The sequence below is a fragment of the Montipora capricornis genome, chromosome 6 (assembly GCF_036669925.1).
Source record: "Montipora capricornis isolate CH-2021 chromosome 6, ASM3666992v2, whole genome shotgun sequence".
Taxonomy (NCBI): Eukaryota; Metazoa; Cnidaria; class Anthozoa; order Scleractinia; family Acroporidae; genus Montipora; species Montipora capricornis.
Window position 1 is genome coordinate 30,253,751 of NC_090888.1, and position 10,000 is coordinate 30,263,750.

At 38.4% G+C, this 10,000-nt stretch overlaps 1 protein-coding gene across 1 annotated transcript in view; it reads right to left on the reverse strand.

Annotated features, from left to right (window-relative positions):
* Window positions 1-1,437: 1,437 nt before the first annotated feature.
* Window positions 1,438-10,000, reverse strand: part of LOC138051928 (uncharacterized) — an 11,286-nt gene continuing 2,723 nt past the window's right edge. The window contains exons 3-6 of the mRNA XM_068898248.1: window positions 9,576-9,630; window positions 7,216-7,244; window positions 2,405-2,511; window positions 1,438-1,726 (exon numbers count right to left, since the gene is read on the reverse strand). Of these exons, the coding sequence (XP_068754349.1) occupies window positions 1,621-1,726; window positions 2,405-2,511; window positions 7,216-7,244; window positions 9,576-9,630 (297 nt within the window). The 3' untranslated portion in view covers window positions 1,438-1,620. The remainder of the gene's footprint in view (window positions 1,727-2,404; window positions 2,512-7,215; window positions 7,245-9,575; window positions 9,631-10,000) is intronic.

Consider the following 10,000-nt stretch of genomic DNA (forward strand, 5'->3'; position numbering starts at 1 on the left):
GGGACTTTGAGAAAAAAAGGCAAGTTTCATTTCAGAAAAAAAAAAACCAAATTATTGTATTGAAAGAGCTACTACACTGTACATGGTAACCCTGGTGAATGAAGTGGAGAGATTACAAAAAATCACAGTGCTCCTTTGGAACATACAGCTGTACAACCTTCTGATTAAGAGTTCCGATGCTTCCCAGTGAATGTGCTCCATTTCGCCAATTTTTTGGATGGCAGTATGGCAGGGCAATAATGGTTGCAACATTAATTTTTGTCACATGACCCTAGTTTAGCTTTATAGGAAGAAAAAGATTTTTCTCTGTGTCAAACACCAGAGGATTTTAAGTCACTAATGGGTTAACAAGCCTTACATGTACATCCCCTCAAAAACCCTCCCCTTGAATGGTGTAGTTCCCATGAGTCTCCTGTAGCTCACTGGTAAAGCATCCGAAGTAGTAATTGGAAGGTCGTAGCCTCAACTCCTGCAAAGGAGCTCTTGGATTTGTTTTCCGAGTATCCCCGAGTCCTTAAGCTCCCACGATTCTACTATAGCTCAGTGTTAGAGCATCCAGACTAGTAATCAGAAGGTCGTAGTCTCGACTCCTGCAAAGGAGCTCTTGGATTGCTTTTCAAGAATCCCTGAGTCCTACCGGTACATGTATCTCCCACAAGTCAGACTCCTATAGCTCAGTGGTAGAGCATCCGAACTAGAAATCGGAAGGTCGCAGTCTCGACTCCTGCAAAGGAGCTCTCGGATTGTTTCCCTGAGTCCTATCTCCCAAAAGTCTCCCATAGCTCAGTGGTAGAGCATCCCAACTAGTAATTGGAAGGTCGTAGTCTCGACTCCTGCAAAGGAGCTCTTGGATTGTTTTCAGAGTATCCCCAAGTCCTACCTCCCATGAATCTCCTATAGCTCAGTGGTGGAGCATCCGAATTCGTAAATGGAAGGTCATAGGTTGGACTCCTGCAAAGGAGCACTAGGATTTTTTCTGCATACAGCTGTAACCGTGGCAGAGTCAATGTCGAAAAATAAATCTATTGACAGTGAATGACGCTGTATTATGTAATTTGGAAAATGAACATTAATGGCTATGTTGTGGTTCAAATTGTTTGCTGGTTTAACCAGTTCAGTCTTGATTTTTGTTTGTCTAATATTCATAATAGCACAATCTCAAAGACAGGAAATTAAAATGACAACAATTATTATTGAACTGGTTTAAAAATTTTGAACCACAACAGCTACTGTACATGATGATGATGAATGATGGCAGAAAGGAGTGTTTTGATCATCCCATGGTATGAGATTTTTGGGATTTTTTGCAAAATTAGCAATTTTTGCAGAAATATCCTTCATAGTTGAGGACTTGTCTTCTTCTTTTTGCTTTTACGATTTTTGCAGCTGCATGCAAACCTGGACATAAGTGCAGATACTGCAACACTTCAGCAGCAATTTAAAAATGGGCAAGTTTATTTAGAATTAACAAAATTATGGAATCTTACCAATATCAACAGAAATCAACAACAACAATTTTACAAGCATGACCTTTAACAAAGACCCTTTGTTCAGTTTACAACATGGCAAACATACAGCTGTAACATGTCTGCTACAAATACATGTGACTTGCTTCTCACTTCAGTAATGGTCTGGTCCAAACTCTGGAGCTCTCTGGATGTCCTTTTCAATAAATTCAATGTCGAAGGGCTGTAAACCCAGGTTAGGTTTCCGCTTCAACTCCAAGCTAAAGAGCAATGGTCAAGGAGGTTAATGCAAAATATTAATGTAAAAAAGGGTGAAGCATACTTTATGAAAATGTTGAAATTGGTTCATACACTGTACATGTATATTAGTAACAGAAAGGGACTGGAGCTACAAGTGTCGTCGTGATAAAATGGCATCATTTTGTGTCACCAGCGAGGTTAATAAAAAGTAAATTGCCAAAATTTTGATAACATCACCCTGAGACTTGATGTGGTATTCTTGATTACAAAATCTATTCATTTTACTGATTAATACTTTGGAACTTTTCAAGACCAAAATTAATATAATATACTGTATCTGTAACAAGAGAAAGGATATCTCCATTCTTTTTCATTTTAATGACCTTTCCAAATTAAAATTTTATTTTTTCTAAAATCATGTGTGAAAGTTGGGGGTGTGGCTTATAAAGCAGAGGCAAACTCTCCAAGCGTTTCATTCCTCAACCCTGGACCTGGACATTATTGTAAAGGCTAAGTGCATAAAAACTCCCTTAGGCTAGTGCTAATTGAAGCTATATATCTTAAGTTTAGTGAATATAAAACTGGTTAATTTTAGTAAAGGTGACACATCATTATTGCTAAAAATGTGACTCTTGAATTGTGCATTCACAATTTTGAATCATAAAGATGGTTAATTTGGGTTACGTCCCAAAGGATACTAAGCATCACATCTTTCACGCATTAACCGCAAATGTTCATTTCGTTTCCTTTGCTCAGTTTCTGGATCTGGCATGAGGTAGTCCATCATAAGTCTTGTTATCAAAGGCTGCAAGTGAAATTTATTACAACTATTATATACTACTAGTCAAGTGAATCAGCAATGTATTATTTACTGCAAATTCCTATGTTGATCACAGTGCTTTGTCTGTCACTGCCAAGCAGATTCTAGGGGAAAATTGGTATTCCTGGTGTTGTGGCTGCCCTATGAGTGATAAATCACAATTCTGGGAGGACTAGCTCAAATGGTTCCTAATTGTTCCCTTCTAGTCCTTCCCCACAGTGCAAATAAGTTAAATGAAAAATCAAATCCCTTCCCCCTTACTTTGTTTTTGAATGAACAAGATGCGATATGAGTGTAGATTGTATCTCATACCACACAATTAAACTAGCTCTTTTCACAAGTTCTGATGGGGTTAACTTGGCGGTGGTTTAAAAGTTCTATTCACTTCTCAGCAGCCATACAGAAACAAAATTAATGACTTCCAACATACAATAACTATAATTATATTGTCTCAAATTCACCCTTAAGCCATGCCCACCAAAGAATGACACTTACAGAACTGATTCTACTTTGTCTCAAACCAGACAATTTTACTCGTCAGTGGGGACCAGTTCTGAGGTGAAAGGCTTCACAACATGTCCGTGTTAACCTTTTCCCTCAAAAGAGTGACACTTATAGTTGGTTTCACTGTGTCAAACTGTCCAAGAGAATATTTTACTTGTCATGTTTGTGTAAAATTAAGATTCTCAACACATTCAAGAAACTGACTCTGCCTGCAGTAAAAACATGTTTGGAAACCAATTCCATCTGTTCATTGTAAGCACAGGCACTGACCACGCTCAGTGCGAGGGAAAGACAGAAAAATTTAAGGATTTGTATACTTCGGCAATCCCAATAAAATACTTGAGAAGACAATACTTATAGGAAAAAATTCTCAATTAAAAAGCCTAACCTTATTGTCATTGTGGGTCGCTTCCTTCCTGTGTGTGTGTTTGTTTCAGATTAGACGACAGTGATTTGAGCCATTTCAATTCCTTGGTTGTCAACGGACCTCGATGTTTTTTATCATAACTGTTGACAACCAACAAACTGAAAACAGCTCAAATTGTGTGGAATCTGGAAAGAAAAAACACACAGGAAGGAACTGACCCTCAATGGTAACAAGGTTAGGCTTTTTAATTGTGTGAGAATTTTTTCATATAATTTTCTTTTATCGGAATTCCCATACAATCCTTATATTTTTGTTGGCTTTCCCTCACACCGAGCTTGGGGCATCTGTGTTGTAAGTCTAAACAGTACAAAAATGTACATTCAATTGGGTAATCTGTAAAGTACAATATACAGGTACATTTTAATAGCACTAATTTTGATTCTGGATTTCAGACAAAGACAAAATTGGAATGATCCAACACTGATTGTCATGAAACTAAGAATTTGCAAAATGAAAATCCAGAATTTAAAATCTAAATTCTTGGAAATTTCTCACTCTATTATGCACCGCACCCTACTACGGTATTTATTTGATTAAGTGCCAAGGGCGCCTATTCAATTTTTTTCAGGGTGGGAGCTTATTCGAGGTGGGCACTTTTTTAATTTTTACCATTTAAAAACTAACTAAAAGTTTATTTTGTAACAAAACATGACAAAATATTAAAGCATATAAATTATAACTGTTTATTGTCCGGTTTAAGTATGCCCAGGACTAACAACTCATTGTTCATAATCATAATTCTCAATCAACTTCAATGTCATTGTCGATCAGCTCAATAAGTGAACTTTCTGGTGCTGCCTCGTCGACATCCGACAGCGTGACGTCAGCAAATGAGTCAGTCGTGCGAGAAGATGTTAGGGCTTGCTGGATGGATACCAGGCTATCTTGTCCTGCATGACAAGGTTCAGATCCGCCAGGAGCCACAGTAAGCGTGCAGCTTCTGAAAGAAGGGATAATTAACTCTCTGTCTAGAGTTTCCCAGGCCTCAGGAACCCACTTGACGATTTCACAACGAGGTGGGCCACGCATGTTTCCTGCAGCTGTAAATGAATGAGCTCTGTCAACCATCCATGCATCATACTTCTCAGTTACTTTGGCCTTGAAGGGCTTATTCCATGCCACGTCAGGGGCTTGGATATACTTAGGTAGTACAACCACCGGGTACTATAATGACAGGGTTGATCTTTGCATGTGCGTGTTCTTGCTTAATGCTGTCTATGATGTGGCATTTAAAAATAGTCCCAAGCCAACACCCGATGAGTAAATGAGAACTTGCCCAATACTCCTTGCACCCAGTCATGAGTCAGGTCTTCATTCACCCATTCGTTCACAGAAGAGGCTACATAGCACTTATTTTTAAACTCCTCATTAAGCTGCTTTGTTTCTCTTTTGGCTCCCAGAAAGACAATAAACGGGTTTAGTTTTGTCCCGTCTGCCTTTGCTGTCAAACAGACAGAGACTTTAAATTGGACCTCTCATGTCCTGTTGTCTTCCTGTTTTCTCCCATGCTGTCAACAGTAGTGCTGGACAGGATAAAATTATCTTGTCAGACAGCTGTTTCGTCCATGGCAATAATGTCTCTATGACTGTAGGAATGCCTGTTTCGCTGTCGTCCTACTTGTAAGATATGGGCAATAAGCTTGTTGATGAGTCTGTCCTGGTCTTTCTGCGATTCAGTGGTTCTGCGCCTCACAGACAGCCCATTCCTGGTCATAAACTTCTGGACCCAGCCATAACCAGAAACCACTGGCATCAAAACAGCCCTGCTCAAATCAAAGACTGGCTAGGTCATTACTGATCAGAGCATGCAGCTGTAGCGTTGGGTGGAGCATTATCTCAAGCTCTACTCAACCCAGAGCATCGTCACAGACACTTCCCTCAATGCCCTGCCTGGGTTGCCAGTCATAGAGGAGCTTGACAAAACGCCGACACTGGAAGAGCTCAACATAGCCATCAGCGGTCTCACCTGTGGCAAGGAACCAGGGAAGGACGGTATCCCGCCGGACATTTTGAAGCATGAGAAGCAAACCATCTTGCAACTGCTTCAAGAGCTCCTCTGCCTGTGCTGGGAGCAAGGTCACATCCCCCAAGACATGAGAGATGCCAACACAGTCACCCTGTACAAGAACAAGGGTGACCGTAGTGATTGCAACAACCATCGCGGTATCTCTCTTCTGAGCATAGTTGGCAAAGTCTCCGCTCGGGTCACCTTGACCCGTCTGCAGAGCCTTGCTTCGCAAGTCTACCCCGAGTCACAGCGTGGCCTCAGAGCCGAGAGGTCCACAGTGGACATGATCTTCTCCCTCTGTCAGCTGCAGGAGAAGTGTCAAGAGCAGCAGCAGCCATTGTTTCTCACCTTCGTGGACCTCACCAAAGCTTTTGACTTTGTGGGCTCTTCAACATCCTCCAGAAGATTGGCTGTCCTCCAAAGCTCCTGGCGATCATCACCTCCTTTCACCAGGACATGCAGAGTACAGCCTACTGCAATGGGGCCACCTCCAATGCCTTCCCAGTCAGCAGTGGAGTAAAGCAGAACTATGTCCTTGCTCCAACCCTGTTTGGGATTTTCTTCTCGATGCTGCTCCAATATGCCTTTGTAGACTGTACAGAATGTCCAGACGAGGTCAGACGGGAAACTCTTCAACATCGCCAGACTCCACGCCACACCTGACTAGAGTCCAGGCTATATGCATAACTTTTTGTTCCTTATTCGAGGTTGGGCACTTAATCGAATAAATACGGTATAACCTTTTTATCCACATTAATTTTGAAGTGCTACTATGACAAAATTTGCATCTTTCCTTTCTAAGCCATTTAAAGACAATCATAAACATGTAGTCTGTACAAGAAGAAGAATGTTGTTTACTCTTTTCAAATATGTCTTTTTGTTCCAGAGATAATTATTCAAGTTTTCAAAATATGCATATTAATGTTTTTCTAGCTTATGATCATCCAAAATATTGAATCAAGTTGGAGGGGACTGGAAAAGAGTGAGTTGCCATAGGAACCAATTTCTTTACACCCGAAGGTGTGTTTCCTGTATAACTATTAGCCTTAACTGTGTTTCAATGGTCTCTGCTGCAAATTGACCGAAATAGCTCTTACACTATCAATTTTATATACCTACTTGATTTTATATTGGGTTAAATGAATGACATCATAAATCTCACTTGCAATTCTACACATTTTTCAAACTTAAATATCACTGGAAGCAATGCAGATAATTATAAACGGCATATTTTATGTTTCCTGGAATTCTATACTTGTATGATAAACCTAAAAATTCAAGGGATAATAATTTGACAATAGTAGCACTTTAAATATTATGTTCAATCAATAATAAATACATGTATGTATTATTATTAGTATCACGGCGAACTAGTGGACTAATGCAAATCCTGGATTTTAATTGGCTACAGTGTACGCTACTACACTGTAGAGGACTATAGTCCTCGACTAGCAAAAAGCATGACGCTTTCTTTCATTTTATTCCCAAATAAATATTTTGTGAACTTGCATTTGCTAACTTTATTATTGCCTTTTCTGTCTGACTAGTTGGGTGATAATAAAACAGTAATAAAATTAGGCCCTTCGCCCTCAAGGGCAATGGGTCAATAGCCCATTCGGATTTCCCTCATGAGCTACATGAGCTAATTATTGTTTGAAAATTGTACATACAATGTACATTTTAGTGAAAGAAATTCAAAAGACAGTAAACAACAAACAAACCAAACCACAAGACTGGACATGTAACTTACATCTCTGGTGCCTGTCTCATCTGGTTCTTCTATAATAAAGAAAATGGAACTTTAATTTCAACAACATAATATCTTGTAAACTTAAAAGTGTTGTCCTGTTTTTTTTTTTTTTTTAATCATTGCCCCTCTGTTGTTTTCGTGTTGCTTTTTACATTTTTCCGGATAATCGCTAGTTACTGTTAGTAGCAAGATTAAAAATAATGCATGGACATGGCTATGAGAACAAAATTCGTTACAAGGCAAAAACCCTACTAAACAGTTGACTTGAGTAGTTTCAAGGTGCATCTTTTTCTGTAAATACTTTTTTGCTTGAACTGTAGAAGGTTCTTTTTCTCAATGAACAACAATATTAATGTTGCCTCCTTTTACATGTATGACAATTAAGGAAATTACATGTAATATTTAATATTAGTGGAGACAAGAACGAAAGTGTAAACATGAAAGATGGCATTCCTTGTTCATACACAACCTTCTCCAAAAGTGGGTGGTTTAAAGTTTTAGAAAAGTTTGATGTTTAGAAAAGTAGAAAGATGGTCTTCAAAAAGAGTGAACTTCTGTCAAATGCCATACATTTATACATTTATAGAACAGTTATGTTCAATTGCTCCCTATATCATAACCCTAATTTTAAAGACTGATAGACATCGTTTCAAGGTGATTCAGCTACAACTGTAATTATTATTTCAGAGATCCTTTGCAGGATAATTATTGTTGTTACACAGATTGTTTTACCAAACAACCCTGACCTTTCACCAATGCTAACACTAGCCCTAAACGTCCTTTGTTCAGGAGTAAAACAATAACCTGTGATTTGTAACCTGGGTTTTGCACCTGCCACTTATAATGCTAGGACTAAGAATTAATAATTGCTGAAATGGCGCAAACTTGTAATAATAAAGGCAATGATGAAATGCTATTAGTAGAGTAATGATGACTCCAGAATAGTCGATTTTTATATGCACATGTACTATAATAACAGAGATGCCAACCTATGGAGATCTAAACTCTGGAGATTTTTTCCAGCTGGTCTCCCCTCCCCTCCCCCCTCGATCAACCTACCCACTCCCCCTTCCCTCCTCTCCCCTCCGCCCTTAAATGCACCCACCCATCCCCCAGCAGCTCCTTCAGAATACAAGAATATTCTGCCGCCATTGTGAATTTGCAGAAAAACAGGGTACTTGTGGCAAGGGTTAATCGGAGATCCAATCAAACAATCGGTTATATATATATGGCTATGATAGCTAAAGGAAGTCATTTTGTTTAGTTCTATTAACGTGTGTTTGAAACTGAGAGATGAAGAAGTGCATTAAGAAACAATGAAACGAATTTGAAAATGTCGATGTTTTTTAAAACTTGGGGATGCAATTTGAGTCTAGAATGGAGAAACGTCTGTAAAATATTCAGAGTCGTTTTTATCCGGGAGATTTAATGACCCGTACGGGAGACCGGGAGATTCGTTCCGTATCCGGGAGACTCCCGGATAATCCGGGAGAGTTGGCACGTATGTAATAATTATTGTAACAGTACGTGTACATGTATATTAGGATACTCCACCACTGAGATTCATGGCACCTTACTTGCATTGTAAAACTGTAACATAATGCAAATTTAAATTAGAAAATCTGGCTTCACGATAGACAGTGTACTGTACAGTAGCTTAATGGCTTGTTACTAAGCCCATCATACATCCCTTAGTCTTAGAGGAATGATTGCTTACATTGGCATCAACTCATTTCATATGCTTCTCTCTGATTTACAACAAAGGTTAGGTGAGGTTATTCTGTTCATTCTTCATGTTTTTTTTTTTTTAACATATTTATTTCCATAGAAATGGAACAGTACAATAATGTTACATCTGTTTTTTTTCCCAACATGTACAGTTTTAACAATTGACTTTAAAACACACTTTTTATTCAACCAAACACACACAAAATTCAATTTCTACATTAAAATTTTGGGTATACCCATAGAGGTTGACTTAACATTCTGGAATATCGGAAAAATGAAACACGTACTCCATACATGTATCTGATTTATTCCTTTCCAGGTCCATTTCTGCTGTGTTTACCGGGTATTTATATTATTTTGCCCAAAACATTTGCATTAGATTTGCTCTGAGCAGAAAAACGGAAAAATTAATATACTTTCCTTCGCCACATGAAACAACTGTTTAGTACCTTTGGGAAAACGGAAGGCATCCGTTATTTGGAACTCTTCAAGTAGAAAATTAGACTGACATTAAAAAAAAATTAATGTAAATCAGCTATCATTAATAATGCCTTTTTGTTTCATTTCAAATATTATCCTCTTCAATAAAGCACCTTTGAATGCTGTCATGAAGAACTTTGATCAATACTCACCAATAAATCTCTCATAAAATAAACACCCTGCAACTCCAGTGAGAAACAGTACAGACTAAGACAAAAATGCTAATATCAGTAAAATAAACATACAAAACAAATGGAAGAAAGAAATTAAATTTGACTATTTTTAGGGAGTAAATACACTGTACACAGCAACCCCAGACAGAAAGAGATAAAATTAATGTCAAAACAATTTTAAAAAGGACAGAAGGAGACTCAGGGATGTCACACTAATAGCTGGCTCCTGCAGATTTGATGCAATGTAGGAAACCATGCTTTTGCTTTTCAGTGTTTTTTTTGTCACTGCTGTTATCTTTCTTGTACTGATTACGAAAGGTTTAGTTTCTAGGCAAAGGATCTGGCTTGCTACCAAAACAAAACCTAATAATTATTATAAAGCTGTTACAGTATCTCAAGTGGAG